We start from the raw sequence: 27,572 nt of genomic DNA, 5'->3' as shown, positions 1-27,572 counted from the left end.
CCCCCACAATTGCCACTTCCCGGTCAGGAACTGCCCAGGTGCCTCTTATACCACGTTCGCACAGCGGAGCGCAACGGCCTTGGTGGGCTCGGCCGGTGCAGTTGGAATACAGTAGTTAGTCTTAAACTGATTATACACTGAAATCATGAAGAAGAGCACCAGGCCAATGTCTGCAATCAAGTGCGAAGCATATGCTGTAAGGTATATTTTCATGCACCGCATGTCCAGTCGACTGCTGAGGTATCTACTGGCCTTGCTGGAACAACGTGGATAGGATGTAGTTGAGAGCGTGTCAGCAGTGCCGTAACGTTCTCTATGCCTCCTGATCTTTGATGCATGAGTCAGTTTGTCTCATCTGCAACGGTATATCGGACCGAGGCGAAGTTCAACTTGTTCTCCCGCTTGAGTTTGAGGTTCTTAAATGTTCCAGGGGTCCCGATCATACCCCGGGGTTCAGTTCTAATTATCGGTCTGACTGGTATTATTCCCAAAGTTGCTGAGACAGATAGCATTGTTCAGAAAGGTAGTCCCAAGTAGTACATAGATCAAATTCGTAAACGTTACAGCAAGCTCGAAGTTAGGACAGATGATGTCGAAGTGGGGCCAATCAAGTCCAATGCTACCTCACAATAGCAGGGTGCAGTACTGAAAGTCATTTCGAGCACCGCGCTCGCGCAGCTGTCCTGCGCCCTATCAGCATCGGGCTGTTCCATCCATCGTACGGTGACCTCGATCCCTCAACCCGAACGTGATAAAGTATTCGATGTCTTTGGGTAGAAAATGCCCTTTGGGTCGGCAAGGTCGTTGAACATGCCGTGGCAATTTCTGCATAGCTGCATGTATTCACGTCAAAGTTATCAGGGCAGAAGCCAATCAACCTGCGCTCCTTTGAAGTACCATTGAATCTGCACATGGACAGAGGGCACGACCGACATACGTGGCTGTCACCCGGCTGTAAGGAGCAGCGCTCTTCGGAATAAAGGCAAGGGTGACACCAAGCCAACGCATCCGTCTCCGGCAAGACGGCGGCGGTAGGGCCGGAACGACGGCCGACAGGGCGATCGCGGGGGCGGCAGGGGCAGCAACGGGCGCAGTTGCGGACGACGAAGCCGCAGCGTTGCGGGCGGGGCGACCAGGGCGACGCGGGGTAGAGGGCGCAGACATGATGATACGCAGTTTCTACCCTTGTTAGCATTGGGTTCGGGGACGTTTGCTTGAAGAATAGCATGCGCACATTCCATCAGTACTGGATACCCACCAGCGCACAATCGCACGGAGTACATATGTACTTCTCGTCAAGCGAACCACCAGGACGGCACTCGGCCACTCTCTCCAGGTACCCAGCACACAAGGCCGTTGGCTGACTCCTTGACTTCGTGCCCAGGTGTGGAATCGGTGAAACGATCGTTGTCCCTGAACCTTTTCTTATTACACAGGGTAGCTGTTTTCTGTCTGCCTTGTCCGTCATCTTCGGGTCCTTGGCGAAAAACTGTACCAATTCAATGGATCTTGGTAAAACAGGATCGTATGCAAGGTGTCCATGTTTCATTGCGAGCAAAGTAACATCTTGTTTCCTTTTGAGCTGATACCCCGGACTTGGTTGAAGCTGCCTTGCTGTGAAACAATGACAATGGATGCGGCATCCTGTTTGGTTTCCCAATTCCATTCACATCCGTCTCGCTCGAGATGAACCAGGCAAGGGCACGGCCAGTAATAGGTCTCCATGCCTTGTCTAACGAGCGTATTCTTGGCCTCGGCCGGGAAAGAACCAAATATCAGTACCGTCTCCAAACAGCTTTCCTGCGGGCGCTCTGGACGATGACTGACTAGAGTATCCAGCGCCGTCGCCGTCATCATTCTCGGTGTCATTATCGGACGGCGGGTGGGTTACGTAGATAGATGCTTGATTCCACCATTGAGTACGGGCCCCGTGATAAGTAGTGGGCTTGATTCTTGAAGCCCTACAGCACGTGGCTTAGGGTTAGCTTTTCCCAACAAAAACAACAGGAGAACATAGTTTTTCGGCCTTCTTTGGCCCTATCAGAGAATGGATCTTGCAATGAGCCCTTCCTACTGCACAGAAAGGTCGATCAGCGCCATCAACGCTTTGGTGATAGGCTCGATAACGTTATCTTCCCTGATATCTTGGCTACCTAAATAGTTGTTGCATCCTCCTCCCAAGCCGCTTAGTACCATTTTGTGATAAAGGAGAGATCGTGATTATTCCTAAGGGGACCAGTCACGGGCTGTATGCTTCTTGTTAGCCAGTAAAGAAACAGAAGCACAACCAGAGTTACTCCCAGTTTCACATAGAGCGTTTCGCTGGGAACACAGTTAGCATAACACCGAGCAACAAGCATCGAGGATACACTCGACCTCAAACATGTTCAACTACCAGATCACAAGCATTACAGCTGATTCTCAAGCAGTGAAGGCTCCAATTCACCTTGGGCTGCACTGGGTTCCCGGCAGGCTACGACAGCTACCGATGCTCGTTTTCCAACCGTGGCCGTAAAAAATCCAGAAGAGAGTAGGACGAGCAGAGCAAATTGACCTGATGAAGTTCCGAGACGACAAGACTGTCCGTAAGCAGAACCAGCCGGCGTGCATTTGGGATACTAATCGAAACCTCTAATCTATACTGCATATTCTTTCTGTTGGCTACGAAATGTACCTGACCTTGCTGGTCTTGAGCGGGGATTGGAATGCTGGGGAAGTCGCGTAGGCGGCAGCAACTAAACTGTCACCGTCGGGTGGGCGAGGGCCAATCCTAAGCACAGCTTCCCAGTCGTTCGTACGCGAGATATTCGTATTCGTGGCAGCGAGTTTTGCTCTGTCACGGAACATGTGATGGCGCTCAACGCACCACGCCCAAAAGTCTCGAGACAACAGGTATGGACCAGGGGTGAGGGGAGGGTCAACCTGCATCAGGTCATCTCCGACGCCTGCAAGGAGCGCTTCAAGGTTGGTTTAGGGTGTAGAGTTTGAGGGAAAGCCAGGGGCGGTAGTACCAAGTGCGGTTTGGGCAGCAAGCGCGGCCTTTCATTTTTGTTCCTCGACGTGTAGCTTCTGTGCCACTTGAGCGTCAAGGTTCAGGCGTAACTTGGTTAGATTTTCGCGATAGCATCGGAACTTGTGACGAACTTCGATGCGCGCATAGTCTTTTTTCCATTTATGAGCACTAGGCAAGACAGGGTTGTGCCCTGTAGATAGGAGACATGAAAGTTCAAAAGCGTGAGGATGTCTCTTACGTCGTTGATCTGACCTGAAGTGTTCAATCGTGACCGAAGGTCAGGGAAATATCCAAAGATATGCGCCATGGGCGAACGTATTGTCCTTGATACAAGAAACCCGGCCACCTGCACTTGGATCTCGAAGCCGGAAGGGGCACAAACCAGCGCTGCTGTGCTCATGGATCGTTTGACTCCACAGTCAGGCTTGTTCGTCTTGGTTCTGTTCTACCCGCATGATCCATGTAAAAAACGATGGACAGGTTTGGGCGAGGTGGCCGACAGAAACGCAAGGCATATAAAGACCGCACTTCCGATTGCACAATGCGGCTTTTTCCGCCTATCGGTGCTTGGCGTTATGTCGTGCCTGCTAAGCTTTGCACTCAGGCTTCGCAGGCCGTCTGTAGAGCGGCATACACGGTGCAGCGCTGCCTATCGCTTGACTGTTTGCATAGCTAAAGACCGAGGATGTATTACCAAAGACATATCATTCTGTGCAGAACAAAGGTACAGGCGTGGGCATGGAACACCTTCATGTTCATAGTCTACCTTGGCGCGCAGGTTGGCGTGGTATTCCTTCTGGTATCGTTTGAGATTGTCTTCTGGAGCACAAGTGATGCTTTGTATCACCCCGTTGGTGAGTCTAGGGTCGTAGATTCCCTATAGTCCACCTTCGATAAGTGGATTATGGAAGCAAAGTCCTCGGTGTGCGAAGAAACTGGCTAGGCCAGGGGGGGATTCTGTAGTGCAGGCCTTCCGACGAAACGCCCAAGATATAGATGTTGAGATGCATTCGGCTGCAGTCAACAGCAGTCGAAATATGGAAGCATAACTTCAAGATATGAAATGCCAGCGAAGGATCACATGATGGGACGAGAGGTAGAATCCATCCAGCGTTGCCTCTTAGATTATTTCGGTGATCGATGTTTCACCGGCATTGAAGTAATTCAACCAGGGCGTTGGCATGCCACCAGATGTATTGATAGCCGCAATCACAGTACAGCCAGTAAGGGACGGGGGGTGAGCACTGGCAGCGGGTGTGCTCGGAACCTATCAGCATCGTCGATTCTAAGCGAGGACAAGGTACAATACTTACTAAATTATTGAGATGGGTTTCATACCTCGTGAACTCTTCGTCTGACGAAGTGTCTGAGTCTGACACGTAAATGTGGCTTGCTTCTGCTGCAGTAGTGCTGTTCGTCGTAGTCTTTCTCGCGAGTTGTGACAATATCCCGAGGCCCTGTCCTGGCTGTGAGCAGTCATAAACGCCCTCTTAAAAGCGGCGCGTGGTGCATCGATTCAAATCTTAGGAGTGAGCAAGACTGGTTCAGGCCTGTGGTGCGTCAATATGATGCGATTATACAGACCTCCCCTGGCCAGGTACATCGCAGCTGTTGGGACGACAGCCTAGTCATATTGTCTGTGTTCAGGATGTATTAGCTTGTTAAGATATATGGCTTTCGAGGCTTGAGCCTACATTGCCCCCAGATTGGGTGGTATCAAAGAGTCAAATTTTGAATGCTACGGTACAGAAGGAGTAGACGTAGAGATATATAGGAGAGATGGAACGTTTCGATTTCTCCGGGGCAGGAGGGGGTATTTATATTGCCCACGGCGAGGGTCGACCTCGGACATCACAAGATCTGTCACCATGACAGTGACTTGATGATCGAGGGCAGGGCTTCGAGATTCACTTTTTCAGAGAATACACGCAGTCTTTCAGGATGCTGGGATAGTCATTTTCCCAAATCAGTAACGATGCACGTCAGAACTGTAGTTAGTTGTCTTGGACTCTGGACCAAATGTTGATAAAGCGCAGATATATATCTTGGTGAAGCTAGTCTCCTGCAAGGACTCTGTAGGTCAATTAACCAGAAATCAGGATATCCACAGACCAATCTCACCAGAGGTCTCATTTATTCACACATAGCTGCAGAGCTCAATCCCAAGCCTTCGTGCGAGAATAGTTGTCGTCGTGGTACAAACCTGAAAAACAAGGCACGACAACCGCACGGCAGCAATCCACAATTTCCTCCTCACCACCACACCACACCATCACCATCAACACCAAAATGCCGTGGCCACGCATCCAATTCCACGAACTAGGCGACCAAACCTGGTGCCCCTCCTGGCTACACCACCACGAACAATTCTCGCTATCCCAACTCTGGAACCTGCGCGTGCCATTCTGGAGCCGCGGCTCCCTCGCCACGCAAGCCACAGCCGTGATCACCCAACACCTCCACAATCTCTCATCCTACACAATCATCGACATCTGCGCGGGCGCAGGCGGACCAACACCGTTCATCGAGTCTGAACTAAATCGCAAGACAGCGGAGAAAGGAAATGACCCGGTCAAGTTCGTTCTAACAGACATGTTCCCGCCACTGGACGTGTGGCGCGGGATTACCAAAAAGCAGCCGCATATCGAGTTCATCGAGCGGAGTGTCGATGCGCGGTCTGTAGGACGGCTAATCTTACCAGGCGACGGCCGGAGAGAATGTCGGCTGTTCAACATCTGTTTCCATCATTTTGATGACGGCGACGCAGCGGGGATCCTGGCTGATGCGGTGGATAGTGCGGATGCGTTCATGTACGTCCTTCCACCTTTTCTCCTTTCCCTTTCCTTCCCTAGAGATTCAACGATTAATTAGATATATAGAATCTTCGAAATCACCGCCCGCCAAATCTCAACCCTCCTCTGCACGCCCCTCGTCTTCTTTTGGGGCTTCTACGTAACAGCACTATGGTACTGGTCTTCTCCAATCCATCTGTTCTCCACGTATGTGATTCCCATCGCGCCACTGGCACTGTGGATCGACGGGTTCATCTCGTGTCTCCGGACGCGCACGCCGGGGGAGATTGACGGGTTGATCAAGAAATCCGGGGTTGATACGACAGGGTGGAAATTCAGTAGTGGGGAGAGGAGCGTGCAGTGGCCGTTTATTACGCTGTATTATTATGCTGGGGTTAGGGAGAAGGCCGAGTAGATACGGAATAGCTTAGTTGTGGCATGATCCTTGTTGTTGTTAGCTGCAGGATCCACAGGCGCGAATCTCCCGCTCCGGATTCCGAGTCTGAAAATAAGTTCCATTGTAGTCCATCTGACTGCATCGCATCGCTTCTTTTCTTCAGTGCCGGCGCGGCGTAAGCCCATTTCAGGAAATTAATTAGGGTTCTAGCTCGCAAGTGAACATACCCGACATAGAGGGAAACGCTCTCAGAATCGCTCCAAGGTTGACCAGCTGCAGTCAATACCCCCTCCCGCCAAGGAACCCAAACATCAACCCACCACCTACTCGAGCTGTTTCCAAACGACAATCAACAATCAACAATCATAGATGAAAATAATAATCATCGGCGCTGGCCTCGGCGGCCTCTCCTGCGCAATCTCCTGTCTGCGCTCTAACCTCTCCGTTGTGATTCTCGAGCGCGCATCGGAAACACGCGAGATTGGCGCGGGTATTCAGATCCCACCGAATGGGACACGCATCTTGGAACATTATGGCCTGCTGGATGAAGTAATGGAAAAGGGGAGTCAAGTGCAACAGGTTGATTTCCGACGGTATGATTCGGGGAAGGTCTTGAGAAGTATGCCGATGGGTGAGGGTGTTGTGGAGGAGTTTGGGAGTCCGTGGTTGTGAGTAACAAGTTACCCTTAAGTGTACTCTTTAGGACCTTATTGCTGACAGGGGATAGGATCATCCATCGCGAGGACTTTTATCGTGTCCTGCATGCTGAAGCGGTAAGGCTAGGTGCTGAGATTCGACTAAATTCTGAGGTCACGGACGTGATTTTTGAGACGACGGAGGTTGTTCTAGCTGGTGGGGAGCGCGTCGCAGGGGATGTGATTGTTGGGGCTGATGGTACAGTGTCTCTATACTTCTTGGATTGAACACTTAACCGACAGTAGTGTTTAGGTATATACTCGCTCACCCGAGACATCGTCCTCGGGACGTCAACACCACCCGTGGAAACTGGGGACCTGGCATATCGGGCAATTTTCCAGAAGCACCAACTTGAAGCTCTCAATGACGCGAAAGTAGATGAGCTTTGTTCCAAGACAGCTGTGACGAGTTGGCTTGGTCCCGATAAACATACAATTTTCTATCCTGTTCGCGGAGGAGGGGAGTTTAATCTCGTTCTGATGCGGCCTGATAATCTGGACAGCAATATAAGACGCACCTTTGGAGATGTGGAGGAGATGAGGGAGAGTTTTGCTGGGTGGGATGAGACGTTGGCTCACCCTCCCTAAAAATGGTGTAGCAAGACATAATGCTAACTTGATTAGGCTGTCAAAATTGATATCCTGCGTACCGTCGGTGACGAAGTGGAAGCTCACACATCTACCAGAGCTACCTAAGTGGACAAGGGTAAGGGTCACAATATCCCTGCATGCGATGACGCTGACATTCTAGGGGCCCGTCGCTCTCCTCGGAGACGCCTGCCACCCAACCCTCCCATATCAAGCCCAAGGCGCCGCCATGGCCGTTGAAGACGGTTTCGCTATTGGCAAGCTCCTCGATCTGTTAGATACATACTTTCCAGAAAACAACTTCGATTCAGAAGCATCATCATCCCACCACACTTTCTCACACCATATCCCTGCTATTCTGACCCTCTACGAAAACATCCGCAAAGCACGTACAACCCGGAATGTTCAGGCAGCCATCAGGAATCGAAGAGTCTTCCACACCGCTGATGGCTTTCTACAAATAATTAGAGACTTTATTTTGGGATACATGGGAGTGACGAGGAAAAGCGACTGGACAACGCTTCTGTCTGCGCGGATGCGCGGGATGTTTTGTCATGATCTGGCGGGGGAGTGTGAGCGGGCTTTTGAGGAGTTCAAAAGGATGAATCTGCAATAATTACAAAGTAAGAGTGTGGTGATCACAATCGGTTGAAGGCATACAAATAATGATCTAAATGCAGCTAGCTCTGATTGCAGGGCGAGGCTTAAGGGGTTCATTATTTGGTTTTATGCAAAGCTGACAAAGAGGTATCTGCATAACTAGCCCCGAGCACGTGATGCGGAGATCTCCTCATGGGCGGATGTTTTTTGGATTTCTCCAAGATCAACCCCAACATCATGCGTCCCCGGTTACCCCCCCTTAATCGGGCGAGTTCCTACATTTTCCGGATAGCTCGCACAAATTCTACTAAAGCAACTGTGCTCCCAAAACCCGTAAAAGAACACGATGAAAATTACCTAAAGCCCATCCCAAGCCGATACACCACCGTCCGTCATGCCCAGCACGGTCCCAAGCAGACAACATGGCTCGCCGAAGACTCAGAGTACGTCCCCCACATAGTCTCAACTAATGTACTAACCTTTCCTCCAGAATGGGCAAGAAAGTGTTGATCAGAATGATCGAAGACAACCCACTGCCCCCTGCGGATGCCAACTTTGTGCAACTGAACATCTTCGACAAACTGTACAAACTCGCGGAGAATACATCCCACGAGGGGCGCCACCATATTGTTGAGCTCCTCGATCGCTTTCCGCGAATCAAAATCAAACCGGAAAAGGAGCATGACTGTTTCGTCTACGACGAGGCTCCGTATACGCTGCGCTCCCAAATGCGTGTCAAGCAGCCTGTCCACATTGTCAAGAAGATAACAAAACAGGTTCTTCTCGGGCTGGACTTTCTGCACAGTGAGCTGGGTGGCATTCATTGCAGTATGCATGCAGTGTCTTCCGTATTTGTCTACGACTAACAAGCTCCAGATCTAAGAATGGACAACATCAAGATCGAAATGGACCGACTCCCCGCCGAGATCCGCAACATCAACGAGCCTGACTACGGCAGAAGCAACAAGCAGAAACAGAAGTTACCTACCCTGCCGCTCCTCCCCGAGGACAATGACCTGCACGTCCGCATTATCAACCCCGGCACGCGTGAGTTACTGAAGACCACCCATGTAGTATTTGACTCCCAGCTAAAATCTACAGCAAACTGGACACGTGATAACTCGCGCCTCTTCGAAACAATGTCCAACCGCGCGCCCGAAGTCACGATTGGGGCGCCCTGGGGCAACGGCGTGGATATCTGGGCTCTTGGTTGCATTGTGCGTATCCTCTTTCTTTCTTCCCTTGATTTAATCCCAACTGAAGCCACCTGATCCTCAACCCAGACCCAACTCCCAACTTCGTTCATCAAACTACAAACTAACTCCACACCAGATAATCGAACTCCTCCGCGGCCAAGCCGCCTTCTTCGGCCTCACAGACAAACAATGGCGATTCACCTCCGAAGACGTCAACCTCGCCAAGATCATCGCGAACGTCGGGCCCTTTCCACCGCATCTCGTCGCGCTCGGGGACCGGGGACACGATTTCTTTAATGGTCGAGGTAAATACCCACCCAAAGCAACATCATTTATCCTCAGCACCCAGAAGGAATAAGTGAATCATCAACTAACGGTGTGCTAGGAATCCTCCACCGGCACCCGATAAAGATCGACCCGGCGTGGTTCCCCGACGACCATCTGCGGGAGCGTGTGGAGGGGGAGGAGCCGAGGCTGTTGGGGTTGCCGTTGGAGGGGGATGCGGTGTTTACGGACTTTATCAAGGGCGTGTTGAGGATTGATCCGGTGGAGAGGAGGACTGCGGCGCAGTTGTTGAGGCATGAGTGGTTGAGGGGGGTGGGTGAGAAGAAGCGTAATGGGGGTGGTGGGGGTAAGGAGTCAGAAAAGGAGGGAGAGGGAAAGGTCGAGGAGGCGGAGGAGGGACAGGATGATGTTAGGCGGGCGGAATAAGCGACTGGTTTCGTGGTTTGTATTATAGTATAGTGTGTATGTTCATGCATTGCTGATGTGCGAATAAAATATATTGGTGGTTATGTCCGCCTTGGAGCCAAAGTGCTGCTGCTGGACACTTGTCTAACAGTATATACCTTGTTACTTCTGCTCTAGCCTTGAGTCTTGGCCTGTTTACCCATCTATGCTTGATGTTGCAGGCAGTAAATCTACATCGACGCAGGTATGGTGAATGAATTGTCTGTTGCTAGTACCTCCTCGGATACGTGGAACCGGCAAGTCGAAAGTCCTTCATCGAAGCCACCAGGCAGACTGGGCCAATTCGCTCAACTGAATCAAGTGAGCACATCCAAGCAAGAAGGAAAGATCAAAAAAAGCAATATCTATGCAGTCATGCCCAAACATGCTTGGTAATCATGTGATGGCGAAAGAGGAGAGGGGAGGAGAGGGGCTCCTGCCTGCAGGTGGTCAGCTTCTGCTGCGCGCGCAATTTTTTCTCAGCTGGCTATCTGCTTTTACCTCAGGATAGGCCTCTGTGTTCAAAGGCTCTAGATCAGCAGACGCTGTGTGATATTTTGTTTTCTCAAGATGGCTTCACCTGAAGGTTCCTTTGCGCAGAACGTCAACGGGTCTTACCAGGATTTACCGGCCTTCAGTACGGTGACAATCGAATCGAAAGTGCGCAGTCACGTTCGCCTACACACTTCCAAAACTCGATGGGGGACTCTGGGACCGGACAGGAACCCTGCGGCGATTGTCTTTGTTGATATTTGGATCGAACAGAATCCGTTTGCAATTTACGAGAGCGCGGCAATCGAATTATCTTTGGAGCAATACGCGAGTGACCAGGAAGGAGATACACGGCCTCGGGTGTCCCCTAAGCTCCAAACCCATGTTCTCGAGTTCACAGATTGCTACGGTCCAAGGGTTCTCACTAGAGAATTGACACACATACTTCGTTTGGGCGGACAAAAGGACGCTGCTGCACCATGGCTCGCGGTTATGCGGGCTCCAGCAAATGATGCCGATAGTGAGGAAAACCCCTTGTACACGACATTGAGATGGGAGGCATCTAATCTAGAACATGGAGGATCTAAACTTACTCTCTGTAATTCATGCGTGCTTTCCTCTCACACATATGGGCAGTCCTTTCATCCTCAATGCAGGGATCACCGTGAAGCAAGCGGCGGCGACTCACTGGCGTCAGCAACCGTTTTTAGATCAGGTGAGGAGTGTTAAGCAAATGCTCCTCCATGAAGAATATGCTAACAGCATTTTGGTTTTTCCTCCCAAAACGCTGGATGTGTCCCACCCACTGGATGACATTGCACATGCCTTGTCAGCAAATATGGGACAACAAATCTTAATCCGCATTCCCGCCTCTTTAGAGCCACCCCTATCGTGCTCTACCCCCATACTAGTGTCGATTGCGGCGCGTGGAAAACTCGAGTTGGTTGAAAAGGTGCTCAGAGAGGCGATCGGAGAGCTCGATATTATGGACGCGAGTGGGCGGACAGCACTGTCCTGGGCCGCTGGTAATTGCCATTTAGAAATTGCAAAGGTGTTACTTGAAGCTAGTGCAAAACCCGATAAAGGGGACATGGAAGACAGGACACCGCTGTCGTGGGCCGCCGGGAACGGCCACGAAAAGGTGGTCGAACTGTTTCTGGAGACAGAAGAAACATAATTGCCAGAGTTCATGCTGGGGCTAGGCAAGCATGACAGGTCGGGTCGAACACCCCTCTCATACGCTTCGGCATTTGGACACCGCGATGTCGTTAAGTTATTTCTCAACCGCGCGCCCAGCTTGGATATAGCCGATGACGAAGACTGGACGCCACTTGCCTGGGCAGCAAGTGAAGGCCGTAAAGAGGTTGTGCTCACATTTCTTGATCACTATAAGCGAGCAGAGCATATCGAGGGTCTTCCGATAAATGATCTGGTCACGAAGCCCCTTTCCCTTGCCGCGCAGAATAGCCACTTGTCCATTATGCGCATATTGCTAGAGAGTGGGTACCAGGCGAGTCAGCGGAAAGAAAGTTGGCTCGCGACACAGTTCCACTATGCGATGCAAGATGGTACTCTAGATCTAGTGAACATGTTGCTCCAGTACGGGGCGGGTGTCAATATCAAGGCAAAAACGCCCGAGAGGCCACCAATCTGCACAGCAGCAGAGTCCGGACACGCCATTATCGTTTCCTTCTTACTTGATCATGGGGCAAGGCTTGAAGATCAGACGGCAGAAGGGGAAACGCCACTATTTCTCGCTGCGAAAAATGGCAGGCCAGAAGCTGTGAAGGTGCTTCTGGACGCAGGGGCGGATGTGTCTACTCACAGAACGTAAGCAGACAGGGGGTCATGGAAGTTGCGGTGGAAGACTCCACAATTCTGAGAATGGTATCAGAGAAGCACAAGGATGGTAAGCTGGCGGAGAATGATCCTTATCCGGAAATCAGCCAAAGGTTTCGTGGCAAAATTGTCTTCTTCACCAAATCATCTGCTGGGGATAAATTGACACCGAAAACAAAAGACGTACTGGTGAGCGAACTTCTGGCAAGCCCAGCCACAATCCAAGCCCCAGAACATGAACAGCTCAGATTTAAATGGTTACACCTACCAATGAATAACATGCGATGGATTGAGGCACTTGTCTTTGCGCACTATGGGAGCCGGCCGTCAGCCTACAAGGTCCTGAAGTCAGATCGATGGGTCGGAAGACAATACCAGAGAGACGGCAGTGCTCATCAGACTCGCTTCATGCAGCCTCTTTGCCAGGGCTTTGGACCTGTAGGGGTACCACCATCCGCGGAAGACGGAAAAGACCGCGGTGACAAGGACATGGTTTGTTTTCTGCCCTATCTGCATTGGGAAGAAAATAGCCAGTTAGACACGACCAGGTCTGTCATCGAGAAAGCATCAAAGAAGACAGAAGACTCAGGTTTGACAAGCGAGAAAGGATTGTTGCGCATGTATCAGTTCAAGGATGAGTCCGATGCACTTCATCTACCTCATTTGCGCCGAACTCTTGATCAGTTCGGTTATTATACGCTTGGCGACACCGAACAGCGCGATAAAGATCAGACGGTGACTCGATACCAACAAGAATTCAAGCGAAAACCCAGAGTAACGGCCATGGTGGACCAAGCTTGGCTGTGGGTTTTGGTCGGGCCATCTGGCCGGGCAGACACGGTCATCTCCTGTTTTCCAACAATTGAACGTACACAGGCTAAAGATGGGGCTGACCCAGATTGTGTCACCGACGTCTTGCAGAATGACATGCTCTATATGTTTGACAATCCAATGGCCGTCAAAACCGCCTACGACCTCGCGGGTGTTATTGCTGGCAGCTGTTCTAGAATCTTTCTCAGACCATCCAGGGCCCCAGACTCCCTCCGATTTACGGCGATATATCAGAGAGCGATCAGCACCATTGTGAGTCTCCTTCCTCTACCCTAATTAGCTTTGTGTGGGATCTTCGAACTAGCACTTACTAAAAGCAGGTTAATACGGAGACCGAGCTGTTTGATGCATTTCACGCTATGACTGAGTCTCGCCGGAAAGACCCAGATCCAGTAGATGAGATTCTTGGGGTTCTGAAAAAAATAAAGCCTCGTGGGTTTATCGCGCAAAAGGAGGTAGACGGCTTGGATATAAAGCGCTTGGCAAAGAAGAATTACGACGACAGGACAAGTCCGGACATTCCTGATGCCGATGATATAGCGTCGTTCCTGAGCCAAAGCAATGTCGATGCAAACAAGACCCGCGAAGTACTGCAAAAACTTGGGATGCTCCACGTGCTAGATATATCGCGCGAGATCGCGCTCCTCCGCGAGATCAAAGACATTCAGGACGAGCTCAACATAATGTCAATGGTGTTTGAGGACCAGAAGAACGTTCTAAAAGAGATGGAAAGGATCGTTCGCTCGATGGAGAAGCCAAAAGACAGCTCCGCCCGTATGTGGAAAGACGTGGTTGAGAAGATATCTGGAAGGCGCGACCAGAACAGCTTCGAGGCACCGGACAGCGATGTGGCGGAAGAATCACGGACGGGTGCCTCGGAGGAGAGCGACGACACCCCTACAATTGCTGGGAAGAATAGCGACGTCGATAATCGAAGCCAGATTGATGACCCGCCTACGCACTCCCACGAAGATGTGACAGCTGCCCTCGGTGCTACCGACAAGGGTAGGCAGCAGATACCTGCAGTAAACAGCGACGACGATGCTGGAGTACATATCAAGATCCCGGACTTCCATCGCCAATTTATCGCAGAAGATCAGCCAGCGAGTGAGACCTGGGGTAGAAATCAGGACGGAGAGCAGTCGAGTCTTGCCCTCCGAACAGTCCAGCTCAGTATCGACGATATTGACCGGATGATTCAGTGTGCAACAAAAGCAAACCAAGCTGTGAGTTTTGAGCCGCATTTTCATCCCTACCTTTCAAACCCTCCCCTGTTTCGTCTCCCTTTAGGAAATTCACGTGAATCTAACAGCCGCATCCATTACAGCTCGACTTCCTTGTGGACCTAAAACAGAAACAAAGCAATGTGCTCGACGCCCGCTCGGCACGTATTCAGGCCGAGGAGTCTCTCAAGATGACCAAAGAGGTAGAAAACAGGGAAAGATACTTATGGTGTTTACTATGGTTACTATAGTATTTGTATGTGGCCACAACCTCTCCTTCACCTGCACGGGCGTTGCCCTACCCTGAAAGCGCTAACTTTCTATCTCTAGCTCCCACTGTCGTTCATGGCAGCCTTCTTCGCTCTCAACATCACCCAGTTCCAGCGCAACGACGGTGGAACACTAGGCCTTGGCTATGTCCTGGGGATAATGTGTGAGTCCTATGTGACAGTTTACTACCCCAATCAACGAATCTAACTATTAATTACATAGTACCTGTTTCCGCCGCGGTCTCCTTCAGCTTCATCTATCTCGCATTCAAGGCTGATAGCTTGGAGCGCACGGTTGCTAGTGCAGGGCGTTTATCTGAGCTGGTAAAACGTAAATATCGGCCGGAACGCACTGCGGATACCGTCTGAGCCCCCAGGTGTTCTAGTAAATTCGAAGACTTTAGGTTTGTTAAGATGGAAATACACACCTCTATATACACCTCTACGATTCTGCAGTAAAGTTTTGAGGACAAAAGTTTGCCAGCGCATGTAATGAGAATGTTATTTAATCTATGACTAGCAAAACCTCATTTCACCATGTTCTCAAAATGGGCATTCTAGTAGGAAGACGTAACGCTGGTTCAAGTCAGATCTATTGGATTTTATCTTCTCTTGTCTGAACCAGCAGTGGTATTCGGCCTGATATGAGGAACACCTGGCGTGAGCCTAAGGGGCGGGATCAGGGCACTTGGAGAGCAGGCAATGGATTGCAACGCCAAAGTTTCTGGGCTGGCTCTCGCTGCAAGGTTCTGTCATATTTTTTTTATCCTGTGGTACGACATCAACCGACGAGCTCCTTATTCTTACCTGAACGAATGTCAGGCGCTAGATAACTAGAATGGCGTTACTTGTCAGCAGATTATATTATTACCACAGAGCAGGCAGATGGAGAGCAGAGAGAAATGAGTAGAGTAAATCTCGATTGCTGCTAGGATATAGAACTACAAGGTTGAAGTTAACTGTCAAGACCTGCCATCTAGATAGTCATAACAGCAACAGTGGCACCAACAAGGGCAGTCCAGAAAGGAGCAGCGAGCATACCCGCCGCATCCTCAGGAACCTCCTCCTCACCCTCGCCCTCACCCTCAGCACCACCCTCAGACCCAGAACCCTCCTCGTTACCCTCACCACCCTCACTATCACCACCCTCCTCAGCCTGCCCATCACTCTCAACAACCCTCTCCTCCAACTCCGGCGAAAGCGGCGTGCGCGCCTCAATATACTGCGTCAGCACCTCATCCTGCGTATCAAGGGTAATGAAGTCCGTCGTAGAAACAAAGATATTATCACCACCGCCAGCAAGGAAATCAAGCGTGACAACACGATACGTCTCCTCATCCTCGAGCGGCTCGCCAGCAAGTGTAACATTAACAATCTTGCTCCCGGCCTCATTCTCAGGGTTAAACTCAATCCTCACACCGCGAGAGACCTGGAACCAGGAGGTAATCTCCTCATCGTTAAACTGGTTGACACCCGAAACAGCACCCTCAAGGATCTGACGGAGGTCCGAACCCGAGAACTCCAGCTCGACGATGGCATTTCCGAAGGGGAAAGCAGTCAGCACCTCACCACGAGTAATCTCGCCCTCATTAATCTCCGCACGGACACCACCAGCATTAATGATCGCGAGCGCGGGCTCATCCTCCGTCCCCTCAGTCTGGTTGAAGCGGTACTCAAACATCGCATCAGCCATAACCTGTCCCAGGAGACAATCGCCATCCTGGCACGTCTCCTGCACAAGAACCGCATCCGTCTCACCGAGGACTTCAGCCGCGAAGTCCGCGAATGCCTCGGCCCACCCCTGGATCTTCTCATCGAGTTCCGGGTCCAGCTCAGTCGTGTTGGTCATGTGGATTGGGGCGCCGTGGTACGCGAGGGCGCGGCCCTCGTCGTCGAAGGTTAGGTCGATGGCGCCGAGGTACTCGCCCCAGCGGTAGGCGGTTACGATGAAGACTTCGCGGCCCGAGAGATCCTCTGCGATGGTGGGGTAGTCGCCTAGGGCGTCTTCCATGTCGCCGAGGAGAGTGTGCGAGTGCCCGCCGATAATCAGGGAGAGACCCTCGGTGTTTTCGGCGAGGTCCTGGTCGACGTCGTAGCCGAGGTGGGAGAGGAGGACGATGCGGTTGATGTCTGTTTCGTTCCGGATTTCGTAAATCGCCTTCTGGACTTCAATGACGGGGTCGAGGAAGTCGGTTGTGTTGCCGACGCTGCTGATGCCCGGTGTTGTTACGGTCGTGGCGCCGATCACGGCGACGCCCTGCTCTTCGAAGAGGACGTAGTTCTTGATGTTGTCTTTCAGCGGGGCGTACTCGCTTTTGACATTGCAGGAGACAACAGGGAAGGTAAGGTTGTTAAGGAACTGGCCCAGCTCCTCCTCGCCGCCGTCCCACTCGTGGTTGCCCAGCGTCATGGCGTCAAAGCCGAGATCGTTGATTGTTTCGGCGATCTTCTCGCCGCCGTAGTACTGGTAGAAGAGGGTTCCCTGGAACTCGTCGCCGGCGTTCAGCCAGAGATTGTCGGGTGACTGTTCGCGCAGCTCGTCGACTTTGGTTTTGATGCGGGCGTAGCCGCCGTAGCAGCCGTCTTCGGGGTCCTCGCATGCGGTGCCGGAGGAGGCGAATTGGTCGAGGTGGGCGTGGATGTCGTTGACGTGGAAGAAGGCTGAGGGGTTAGTTAGTAAGGGTTCTGGAATGAGGGAGGGTTATGTACAGATGTTCTGGTGGCCTTCTTCGTCGACGAATCGCTTGGTCAGGCGTTTGCTGTAGAGGAAGTCGTCGGCGACGACGGTGCCAGCCACCGTGAGGGCGGCGGCGGCTACGGATAGGGAGGACTTCATGTTGATGGACGGAATTGGTCAAGCAGGAAGATTCCAACAACTCACTCTCTCACTCACAGCTCACGAATCGAGCTCGGACGAAGAAGAGGAGAAGCTCGAAAGTAAATAGTCCGTGAGAAAGAGTGTTCCGCCACAGGAATGCGCCCGGAACACGGGGGCGCGCCCAGCCACCAATTGGGGTAGGGCTTGGCGCAGGTACACGGTGGAGCTGTATCTGATTCTATTGGCTAGGCGCAGTGAATGCCGAGGGTAGAATATTGGAGGTGCAACGCTGTTATCGCACGAGGGCGATCGGCGGCCTTTCTTTGGCATGCCAAGGCTGGCCGTTTGGTGTTGATGCTCGTGTCGGTCGTCTCCGATGCGCCCATCCAGCTTGCTCCGCAAGGTCCTTGACCACGACAGCAACAGCTTGAGCCTTGCCCTCCACGTGGATCTACGACGGCAGGCTGTTCGCCCCTGTTGATCCGGCGGCGGGCGTGGCAGCCCTATCCAGCCGTTTCTTCCGATGTGGGCTTGGTAGTTGGCTGATCGTTAACCTTTTGCGTTGCTAGATCACCAGCCCCAATAGAGGTCAATCGCGGCTCTGCTTTCCATCGTTGGGCTCCATGGTGATATACAAAGTTACTATAGCTCACGTGGAATCACTGTGCTGTGTCCTTATCTAGCCTCAGATTGCTTGACTCGAAGATAGGTCCCTTGCTCCTTGCCCGCCAGACCTTTCGCGCGGAGATATCCTATCAGACATGGTATTTTGCGCGCCGTAGTGACAGCCGATATCTATAGACTATCGCTATCTTGGGCTCTAGAGTCCAAGCAGCACAAAATTCATGTCTCCTATCTGTTTCTAGAGATAAGGTTCCATCGACACCCATTTGATTTAATGCATGCTTCTATGGTAACCGTTGCTGATCCCTCACGTCAGTCGTTGATGTTCGAATACCGCAAGTCAACATATCGCAAGATGCTTACAATGGCCGCGGATAAGAATATGGGCCATCTATCGTGGTTACAATATAGCAACAGCCACGTTATATATATTGTTACTACTCGCTTATCAATAGATGGTCTACCATGCACATAACCCTACTAATAATTCAGTTAGGCGATGAAAACGGCTCAACTACACATTGTTAAACTAAGAAAGAGTCCATAATCATTTAATGAATCCTCGCAACACACCCCTCAATCACACTTCTCGCCCCATCACTAGCCATCAAATGCCCCGTCGCCCAGACCTCACTCGTCCCCTTGAGAGCAAACCTCGTCGACACCGCATCCCCAAACGCATTGATATTAATCTTCAGTCCGTCCTTGAGATCGCCCTCGAAACTCCCGCATTCGAGACCCTTGTACTGCAGGCTTGAGATGCGGATATTTAGCGCTGCGGTGTTGATGGCGCCTGTAGCCTTGATTTTCTAATGTTAGAATAATGGAAAGAGTGAGGAAAGAGGGTCTATTACTCTAAGGTCATCGCTAATCTTCTCGTCGAAGATCGTGTCGGCGCCGAGAGGGAGCTGCTCGGTAGGGACGTGTGGGAGATCGGTGGTGAGTTGTTCATCGCCGCTAGATACTTCGTTGACGATGTAGGAATTTGTGTCCCAGTCGTATTTGAGAGAGATGTTGGGTGCTGGGAGTATAATTAATTGAGGGATACTTGGTGTGGCCTCGGACTGTCGGTGGTGAACATACGCAGCATGATGGCAAATGGGTACTTGAAAACTTAGTCTTTCGCTATCTATTTGTTTGAGTAGATGGAACTCTCGATGATCTCTGGAGGATGAAGTCTCGTTATATCGGTCTCGAGAAGATGATGCAATAATACGTAGCTGCTGTGGGGCGGCTGTTGATTCTCCCGCCCCTCGCCACCGGTGATCTTCAGTTAGGGTTGAATCCAGCGCATGGGAATAGAACATGGCCCGTGTTTCTTATATGTATATCGAAAGTATCTGCTCCAGCCGCTTCGCAGACCCCATGCTAGTCTGAACTTAGCTTGTCAAGAGCTATAAGCCGCAAACCCTTTGATCAGAACTGGGCGGAGGGTAGCCAATCCGTGCGTCGCATTAGACGCTGCTCAGCCCACGGGCTCGTACGATAAACCATTGCTTAAGTCGCGGCTTTCGGGCGTATATAATGCTGCAAGAGGTTGCACTAGCAGGAGTCAAGCCCGCATGTGATATTGACATATCTGTCCTCTGTGGCGCAGTATTTCCTTGCGTCGTAGACAACCTCCAGGATCTTTGTTTTTCCCACTCGTTCTCTCCAATCTACTGCTGTCGTGTTACCACCCTGACCAGCTATTGAATCTCCTGAGTTTATCTCACCTTTGACGAGCCATACTGGCGGCAAGATGTCGCAACTACGCACAACAAACCCACCACCCAGGCTAACTCCAGCGTATATACATCCCCATCATCTCTCTGGACCAGGTCCAGGCTAACATGACTACAATCTCAAAAGCGCACTAGTCGCGTCCCCACTTCGCAGTCTCCCAATTCCCAACGCCTCGGGAACATTCGCAATCTACACAGAGTACATACCCGCCTCTGAACATGAACAACATAACGGAACCTCCGCGAAATGCGCAATATGGGTGCTAGACATGAACTCCCCTCGATCATGGCCAATTCCTGACACCCAGAATGCCCGATACCCTCAGTGGCTCGGGAACAGCGACGAAGTCATCTGGCTTGAAGCGTGCCCTAATGGGGAGACTTGGTTTGTAGTTGCGGATGCGTGCCTTCGTGGGGAGAGGTATGTTGCCGGTAGTGTGGGTGGGCGAGTTTGGGATCTCCGCACGACGGGGGTAGTCAAGATGGGTGGTCCCGAAGATGAAACGGATGATGACTTGGGCTTCGTGGTACTTCGGGAAGTTGATGAGAGTGGGGGTTTGGTTAATCTCTCTAATTTCCAGGATCAGATTTTGGAGGAGGGTGGTGTAGGTAGACCAACAAGGCTTCATGACTCCCGAACCTGCAAGGGAGATGGAGAGAGTCAGTTACGGACTGTTATTTGGTTTGGCTCGCTCGTTCGTCCCCCTACAAAGAGGGACTTTCCGAGTGCCCGATACACGATCACCAGGGTAACAAGCCTGATGGCGTATTTCGATCTCGGCAGCGTGGCAATTAACTCATCGCCCGACGTAACCAGCGAGGCCATCTGCAGAGACTTCTGTATATCCTCCTGGGTGATCCTCTTCACAGCAAGAGACCCCGAGCTCGACTCGGCAACACACACAGCCGGCTCATGCTACATCTGCCCAATGCTCGACTGGAGTGGACTTATCGTCCCGAACGACTACTACAAGGCTTTCCGGCACCGAGGTCTAGGAGGCGCCTGTTCCTCACCGGCTGTAAGCCGCGGGGGAGCAGTGGCGTTTCTAGCACAGAAGCAAGATGGATGCGCTGCAGACAAGAATCGCGTCCTTATCGTGATGGACAATCAGAAGGGCACGTATAAGGAGATCTTTGCCTCGGATGACGGTAAAGGGCAGTGGGATCTGAGTCCCCACCGTGTTTCATTCGCTGCAGACGGAACGTTACTTCTCTATGTAGAGGAGCAAGGAAGGAGAGTGCTGTATCAGCTTGCAAATGCCGAAAAGGCTACCCCAGCGGATCTAAAGCGGATTGAGCCTGCGGGCCGGCGCATAAAGTCCGTCCTCGACGCCACGCCACTAGGTGAGAAGAAGTCATCTAGAGTCCTACTCACATGCGAGAGTTTCATCCAACCCCCGCAATTCCTCCTGCACGACCTTGTCTCAAGGAGCATATTCGAGTTTCTACTTCACAAACCCCGGTTCGGGCTAAATGACACGCAACTCGACGAAATCTGGATTCCCAGCGCGAACGGCCGCAGCATCCACGCCTGGATCGTCAAGCCCTCATTCTTCAACCCAGAGCACAAGTACCCGCTGGTCTACGCTATCCACGACAACCAACATGGCAGCTGGAGCAGTACCTTGAATACTGTCACGGGCGTGAATCTCGCTCTCTTCGCCGAACACGGCTACGTTGTCGTTGCGCCTAATATCTCTGGGAGTATCGGGTACGGCGAGGACTTCGTAAACGCTACGCAGGATCACTATGCTAGTGCTGGCTACGAGGACCTAGAGGCCGGGTTTAAGTATCTCGAGAAGGAAGTTTCCTACATCGATACAGGCCGCTCCGTCGTGATTGGATGCGGGTACGGCGGGTACATGATAAACTGGATACAGGGCCACGACCTCGGTCGGAGGTTCCGTGCGCTTGTGTCATGTAATGGTGTTGTTAGCATTCTGTCGTATCTATCCATGGACGTGCAGCATGCTGTTTTTTATGAGTTGGGCGAGGCGCCCTGGGACTCGGCTAAGGAGTGGAGGCGCGCGGATCCTGCGCAGTACTTGCAGAATTGGAAGACTCCTCAGTTAGTTATTCACGATGCTGCACATAGGGACTTTCCTGTCTCTGATGCTGTGGTGGCTGTCAAGATGCTGCGGCTTCGTGGGGTGGAGTGTGAGTTTCTGGAGCTCACTGGTGAGGAACGGAAAAGATTTATACTGTTTTATCACACAGTTTTTGACTGGATGGGGCGATTGACCATGGGATAGAGATATGTATCTCCTCGTGTCATAGAGACAGCAAGCCACTCGTATGCTCTGATATATCCAGCAGTCCTGAAGTTTCGGTACAATTCATTGTCGGGAGGTTCTTCCAGAGCAGTAAGTAAGAGAAACCCTGTAAGACCAGACTTTTGATTGACTTTGAATGGGGGATAATGCTCCGGTGGAAGCTCTGATGGATTGTCCGGACCTGTTTTCCACAGTAACAGCTTCACGTGACTGCCGCAGCCTAAGTAGGTATCAATCCGACTCCCCTATAACACATTCTCTTCTTACTCCGAACAACGCCGTCAGTTCATCGTCTCTCATCCTCCTTGGTCTTGACAACCTATTCACAGCTCGTTGCCACTCTTTCTTTCATCGGCCCGCCGGAAACACTGTCTTATCTGAGTGGTTCTTCTCTCAACCTTGCCCTCTTGACGCAGTGTTATTGCCAACAAACAATCGTCATTCCAAAGGGCATTCGAAGACACTAAACAGGCCAGGAAGGACAGCAGGGCAGGAAACCATCAATCAGCACTCGCAAGACTCCCGCGTGAACTCCTTCTCTGTGTAACCACCCGCCTCGAGCAATCCGACATCATCTGCCTATCCCTTTGCAGCAAGCATCTCCAGAACGCTCTTCAGAAACCGATATACCAGGAACTGCAAACGAACTCCAAAATCGACGTCCTCACCCGAATCGCCAAGGATCTGCCTAATGTTTTGTGCTGCCATTCCTGCACAAAGCTACATCACGTTGCAGGTTTACGACACCCAGCACTCCAGCGCAAGAATAACACGCCCCACGACGATCTACCACGTACATGCGGCCTAGCTCTACCAAGAACCCTGTTCCGCGTCCATATGAAACCTTCGGAATGCCTCTACCAAATCCGGCACGGCCATCTTGCGGCAGCCATGAAACGGCATTACTACGGAGGCATACACAGGATTTCATGCAATTCGCTCGCCTACAGGGAGGTATCGCCGTGGCACTCGGAGGTTACACCACTGATGTCCGTTGCCGCACGGGTCTGGATTGACCAGCACGGATCTTCTTTAATTCTCCAGATCCAAAGCTGGGTTCTTTTTCCCTGTGAGCTTGAGTTCATCCCCATAGCGGCAACACTAGGAAATATGGATATCTGTAAACATTCCGATGCTTTAACCAGCCTGAACGAGCTTGATGTCGTGCACAGTCTGCTTTCCGGTCAGGATTGGGTTCGTTCGCGCGAGGAGCTCTACAAACGGTGCGACGATTGCATGATTGAGTATGAGTACTCGGTCAGTGACTGTGGAGACGAGAGCAAGGCAGTGGTGGTTACTAGGTACTTGGACCTGAGTGATGGATTGAGCTACCATAATCCGAAGTGGAGAGTGTTTATTGGGGATTTCAGTCGTCTCGTTGCGAGATTCGTCAGGCTCGAAACCGTGGGCAGCCGCACCTTCGGGTGATGTTCGATGATGCAGCTGAGAGAATGGGCATAGTTAGTGATCCCACTGAGGAGAATAGGTCCCTTCTAGTCGGGAAGCAATATTCTGATGTGTTGAATAAGGTGCAAGGGGTGATTTGTATACTTCGTTCCACAGCTCTGACCTCTGCCTACGTAATTCTGGGTAAATATGACGAAGGAATCGGAAGGAATATTGGATGCCTTGCTGTTAATAGCTTTGATAATCCGGCTGCTAGACTTGCCCGAGGGATGATCCCACTGCCAATACAGAATGAAATACCCACTTATCTAGACGGTCATCGTGTAGGTCTAGGAAGTATATTGTCAAGGTGACGATAAAAGAGAACACAATGGGTCGTGAACCACATCTGTATTAAGCTGGAGGAGGCGATTGCTATTCATCTAGCTGATAAAGTTGGGGACTTCAGTTATGCTCAGCTGCGACATCTTGGTTTCACGCAACTCTTGCGCAATGCGTTTGTATGTGTTTAGATAGCTAGCGAAAAGCAGAAAAATGGCCAGGAAACCAGCAATGAATATGGCACCACTTGCAGGGTTACGTTTGTCAAAAAGTTATTCTCTCTATACCTAACTAGTGACACGGGTAGCAGCATGAAAGTAGATATATTCGTCATACCCAACGGGCGGAATTGTATTCCGAGAGTTGCTGACCACTGGATGGGGTAGTGAAGGTCATTCTTTAAAACTATCCCAGTGGATCGGAAATGGTGTCCGGCTAGGCATCCACGAGTATATTGAGGCCTTTTCGCCTCTTTCGTGCTCATTCACATCACCGTGCTGTTGCAAGGACACTTTAAAAAATAGCACGTTCTTCAACATGTCAGGGAAGCAGATATCGTTTCTGGACAAGCTCCCACCAGAGTTGGTCCTCAACATCATCAACGACCTAGACCCCATCGACCGCATGTGTCTGAGCATGGTCTGCTCCTATCTAAACAGCGTGGTCAAGATCCCACCCTTGGAATCAAACCCCTTTTACAACACCTTCGACTACGAGCTCAGGATGAAGCTCATAAGGCGCCTGGCCATCGACCTTCCACACCAGTACGCCTGCCTCTACTGCGCAAAATTGCACTCACTGAACGAAATCCCACATCCCGCCTTTCCCAACCCGGACGAGCACGACCCCTGCATCATGACGCGCCTCCAAGTTCCCTACGTTGTAAATCCCCTCTCTCTCCTCCTCACAATCCACATCAACGAACCGAGCAGATACTGGTTCCGACACTACCACCTAACATCCGCAATTGCGAAGCACTACCGCTCCGGCACCCAAGGCTCCATACACACGCATATAAACTACACTGAGATATGCACCAAGAGCCACCCGTCAATCACAACCCTCCTCTCCGTGCGCGCACGCATCGCCAGCATCAGCAATAAGAACCCCTCGCTAATCCTCCAAATCCAAAACTGGATGCTCTTCCACACGCCGCTCATCAGCCTCCCCCCAAGAAGCTACTACATCCGAGACCTCCCCATCTGCGCCCACCAATCCCTAAAAGGCCCCTTCCGGCTACAGCAATCTGGCATTATTGGTGAGCATCTCACCGGAGCAAGCTGTTACCTGTCACCAGAAAATCCCTGCTCCTATTCGGTGTGCGGTGAATGTGGTGTTGAATACGAGGTTACAATACATTCCTGTGGTGCATACGGAATGGCGATTATTGTGACCAAATACGTGGATCTGGGCGATGGGCAGCACATGGATGATCCTCGGTGGGCGGGGGTTAGCGAGACGGCGCGGTGGCTGCCGTGGGGTAGGGATCGGGTGCCGATGGGTCTGTGCGGTTTGTTTGATTCGAAGGCTATGGTTGAGAGAAATGAGGGGCTTTTAGAGGGGGAGAGGTTTAGAGAGGCTTTGGAGGAGAGGTGGCCCGGGATGTTCTGCTCTGTACCTTAGGATTGTCTCTGCCTTTTCGTCCTATGTTGTGTTCTGGAGAATGGATACACATAGCGAGCGTTCTTGGACGGATACTCAGCATGACATTGATTCAACTGCTCGAGGAAATATGTACGGGACTAAAAGCAGATGCATAAGAAATGGAGAAATGGATTTCTGGTACTAGAGCTGTTGCTCGGTCTAAAGGAAGACACTTCATAGGCATAGGGCCCTTTATCAAAGGCTTTGATTATCCTCTTCTCGAAGATGACTAGTAAATCATCCCACATTTTCGCCGCCCTCATCACGACACCGCCGTTGGATCTCTTCGGACGTTGCTTCCAATGTTGGACGGAAGTGTTGTCCAGCCAACAACGTCGGATGGAAGTGTTGTCCCGCCAATAACGTCGGATGGAAGTGCTGTCCAGCCAATCATCGGCGAGTGCAAAAAAGAAATGTTCTTCAATTGGGTCCTAAGATACCAAAACTCGCAGACTCGGTAAGGTCAAAATGAAATTCCAAACGGACCTGTCGCTCAGCCCGCGGGAAAGCAGGACTCACTGCTGGAACTAAGCTCGCGTGAACCCCTGGTATGCGTGACCGAGTACATAGATGCCGCTGAAATGATTTCTCATAGCCCGTCCAGCCGCCTCTTGTCGCGTGTAATCAGCCTACCGGCACTGACCGTGTGGTATAAAGAAAAAGAAACTCTACATCTCCGTGCTGGCTAGGCTTGCGACTGATTTGCCAGAGGCCCTCGGGTCAGACTATGCATGCCGGATCAGTCAGACTCCGCATTGCGCCGATATTAACACCATGGCTCTAGAACAACCCAAGGGATTAGACATAGCTAGTATCTTATCATCCAACTCACAACTCTCAGGCGTAAGCTTAAAACACAAAGCTGTCGCCTTCTCAATCAAAATTCTTAATATCGGCTCACATCTACGTTCAGCAGCATGGCAGCACGAATTTTTCAGTACCTGCTGACACTTCCAAGGTCCAGACCTCCCTCGACTAACATCTGAAATCCATCAATCTTATCCTGGTAAATGGCATATGCTAATTTGCTGACGTGAACACTTGTACCGAGTCTGTGCCGGATCAATAATTTGACAACCACGTAACTGTCGTTTCGCTCGAGCGCTGACCCATGCTGAAAGATCCAAATCTGCCAATACATCTGCGGCATAGCACGCCATTTTCGAGTCATAGACGTACAATACTTATTGGGATATTTGTTTTGAATCGCTAATAGTAACGGAGTTGTCAGAGCGGGAGAGTTGAAAGTTGGCATCGGCGCTTTGTTCCAGCAGAAGGTCCCTGACTCGGTCCTCGTCGTCTTTTCTGATAGCGGAGCACAGCGTACGATGTATTTTGGGTGCTAGAGTACCCTCCATCCGTGGTCACTTGCAGCTTAAGCGCTCATAGAGATAGTTCATTATTTCGTGGTTGCCGCTGGAAGCTGCGGTGCAGATGGCACGAAAGTTGGACCAGATGATGACAAGCACATTAGCACCTCGGGAAATGCGGAGACGTACGACTCTCATGTGCCCGGCCCTGGCTGCGAAAGAATTTCGCTGTCCCGATCCTTGAAGTTTATATCGACACCGAGCTCTCTAGCAGTGCTGTGATGAGGTCCGCATGGCGGACTTGTGCCGCCAGGGAGGTAGGGTGGTCGCGGAACTGTGCCTTGTAGTTAGAAAGACCTCATAGTCTCTGAATCCGCGTCTGTGGTTGGAGCGGGTGCAATCGCTTCTGCATGAGAGGGCGGGGTGGCACCAGTATAATGATTCCCAGCGGATGTTGAACCCGTGATCAATAAGTTTCTGTATGATCTCTATACGACCATGTTCTGCCGCCCATAGAACGGCGGAATGGCCATATTTCTCTACGTCCCAGGCGTAGAGATAGCGGATTAGAGAGTTGTAGAAGAAGGAGTTGGTCCTGGTTAGGGCATTGAGATCCTTGGCGTTTAGCTCTCTTGCGACTAGGGTAAGCAGCTCGTATGGTAGAGCCTGAATGCATCACACCAGGGCTAAATGAACATGAAGTAATCCAAGGAAGAAGCAATAGAGCTGAAAAATTCGACAATAGTTTTGTTGGCGTTTTCTACTAGGTAGAGTTTAGTCGAACCTT

At 51.2% G+C, this 27,572-nt stretch overlaps 9 protein-coding genes across 9 annotated transcripts; 7 read left to right on the top strand and 2 right to left on the bottom strand.

The window, feature by feature from the left end:
• Positions 1–594: 594 nt before the first annotated feature.
• BJY04DRAFT_12266 (uncharacterized protein) lies at positions 595–1,386 on the bottom strand. Its single transcript, XM_073708369.1, has one exon. The coding sequence runs from the start codon at positions 1,226–1,228 to the stop codon at positions 653–655; it is 576 nt and encodes a 191-aa protein (XP_073564385.1). The 5' UTR covers positions 1,229–1,386; the 3' UTR covers positions 595–652.
• A 1,737-nt stretch (positions 1,387–3,123) lies between these two features.
• Positions 3,124–3,925, top strand: BJY04DRAFT_12263 (uncharacterized protein). The gene has a single exon (XM_073708368.1). The coding sequence runs from the start codon at positions 3,319–3,321 to the stop codon at positions 3,772–3,774; it is 456 nt and encodes a 151-aa protein (XP_073564384.1). The 5' UTR covers positions 3,124–3,318; the 3' UTR covers positions 3,775–3,925.
• Positions 3,926–5,302: 1,377 nt separating this feature from the next.
• On the top strand, positions 5,303–8,101 carry BJY04DRAFT_211989 (uncharacterized protein; the record flags this gene model as incomplete). Its single annotated transcript, XM_073714480.1, has 7 exons — positions 5,303–5,823; positions 5,893–6,199; positions 6,572–6,870; positions 6,930–7,096; positions 7,151–7,466; position 7,603; positions 7,649–8,101. The coding sequence occupies 7 exons, from the start codon at positions 5,303–5,305 to the stop codon at positions 8,099–8,101; spliced, it is 2,064 nt and encodes a 687-aa protein (XP_073564383.1).
• A 221-nt stretch (positions 8,102–8,322) lies between these two features.
• BJY04DRAFT_224909 (kinase-like domain-containing protein) lies at positions 8,323–9,992 on the top strand (the record flags this gene model as incomplete). Its single annotated transcript, XM_073718087.1, has 6 exons — positions 8,323–8,528; positions 8,576–8,913; positions 8,962–9,132; positions 9,187–9,302; positions 9,418–9,586; positions 9,667–9,992. The coding sequence occupies 6 exons, from the start codon at positions 8,323–8,325 to the stop codon at positions 9,990–9,992; spliced, it is 1,326 nt and encodes a 441-aa protein (XP_073564382.1).
• Positions 9,993–10,580: 588 nt separating this feature from the next.
• Positions 10,581–15,033, top strand: BJY04DRAFT_224908 (ankyrin repeat domain-containing protein; the record flags this gene model as incomplete). Its single annotated transcript, XM_073718086.1, has 8 exons — positions 10,581–11,038; positions 11,139–11,654; positions 11,718–12,291; positions 12,345–13,424; positions 13,493–14,398; positions 14,500–14,598; positions 14,726–14,828; positions 14,888–15,033. 8 exons carry the CDS (start codon positions 10,581–10,583, stop codon positions 15,031–15,033), a joined length of 3,882 nt encoding a protein of 1,293 aa, XP_073564381.1.
• Positions 15,034–15,567: 534 nt separating this feature from the next.
• On the bottom strand, positions 15,568–17,743 carry BJY04DRAFT_203646 (bifunctional metallophosphatase/5'-nucleotidase). The gene is made up of 2 exons (XM_073713375.1): positions 17,374–17,743; positions 15,568–17,325 (listed from the first exon to the last, which is right to left on the bottom strand). The coding sequence occupies exons 1-2, from the start codon at positions 17,498–17,500 to the stop codon at positions 15,641–15,643; spliced, it is 1,812 nt and encodes a 603-aa protein (XP_073564380.1). The 5' UTR covers positions 17,501–17,743; the 3' UTR covers positions 15,568–15,640.
• Positions 17,744–18,522: 779 nt separating this feature from the next.
• Positions 18,523–19,264, top strand: BJY04DRAFT_203645 (uncharacterized protein). Its single transcript, XM_073713374.1, has 2 exons — positions 18,523–18,906; positions 18,961–19,264. Exon 1 carries the CDS (start codon positions 18,661–18,663, stop codon positions 18,862–18,864), a length of 204 nt encoding a protein of 67 aa, XP_073564379.1. The 5' UTR covers positions 18,523–18,660; the 3' UTR covers positions 18,865–18,906; positions 18,961–19,264.
• Positions 19,265–19,669: 405 nt separating this feature from the next.
• Positions 19,670–22,193, top strand: BJY04DRAFT_203641 (alpha/beta hydrolase family protein). Its single transcript, XM_073713373.1, has 2 exons — positions 19,670–19,894; positions 19,958–22,193. Exons 1-2 carry the CDS (start codon positions 19,848–19,850, stop codon positions 22,080–22,082), a joined length of 2,172 nt encoding a protein of 723 aa, XP_073564378.1. The 5' UTR covers positions 19,670–19,847; the 3' UTR covers positions 22,083–22,193.
• A 2,175-nt stretch (positions 22,194–24,368) lies between these two features.
• On the top strand, positions 24,369–25,454 carry BJY04DRAFT_224904 (F-box protein; the record flags this gene model as incomplete). Its single annotated transcript, XM_073718085.1, has 1 exon — positions 24,369–25,454. The coding sequence occupies one exon, from the start codon at positions 24,369–24,371 to the stop codon at positions 25,452–25,454; it is 1,086 nt and encodes a 361-aa protein (XP_073564377.1).
• Between the last annotated feature and the right edge of the window lie 2,118 nt (positions 25,455–27,572).

This window comes from Aspergillus karnatakaensis (assembly GCF_047715665.1).
Source record: "Aspergillus karnatakaensis strain CBS 102800 unplaced genomic scaffold BJY04scaffold_104, whole genome shotgun sequence".
In the NCBI taxonomy this organism is placed as follows: domain Eukaryota; kingdom Fungi; phylum Ascomycota; class Eurotiomycetes; order Eurotiales; family Aspergillaceae; genus Aspergillus; species Aspergillus karnatakaensis.
The sequence above is the reverse complement of the archived record's forward strand: the minus strand, read 5'-3'. Positions and strand labels throughout refer to the sequence as shown.

Bases quoted from the DNA above. Each gene is read 5' to 3' on its own strand.
- BJY04DRAFT_12266 (XM_073708369.1), bottom strand. From the start codon at position 1,228: ATGCTATTCTTCAAGCAAACGTCCCCGAACCCAATGCTAACAAGGGTA.
- BJY04DRAFT_12263 (XM_073708368.1), top strand. From the start codon at position 3,319: ATGGGCGAACGTATTGTCCTTGATACAAGAAACCCGGCCACCTGCACT.
- BJY04DRAFT_203646 (XM_073713375.1), bottom strand. From the start codon at position 17,500: ATGAAGTCCTCCCTATCCGTAGCCGCCGCCGCCCTCACGGTGGCTGGC. The intron at 17,326-17,373 runs GTACATAACCCT...CTAACCCCTCAG, and splicing joins AGAAGGCCACCAGAACATCT to CCTTCTTCCACGTCAACGAC.
- BJY04DRAFT_203645 (XM_073713374.1), top strand. From the start codon at position 18,661: ATGAATCCTCGCAACACACCCCTCAATCACACTTCTCGCCCCATCACT.
- BJY04DRAFT_203641 (XM_073713373.1), top strand. From the start codon at position 19,848: ATGTCGCAACTACGCACAACAAACCCACCACCCAGGCTAACTCCAGC. The intron at 19,895-19,957 runs GTATATACATCC...CAATCTCAAAAG, and splicing joins CCACCCAGGCTAACTCCAGC to CGCACTAGTCGCGTCCCCAC.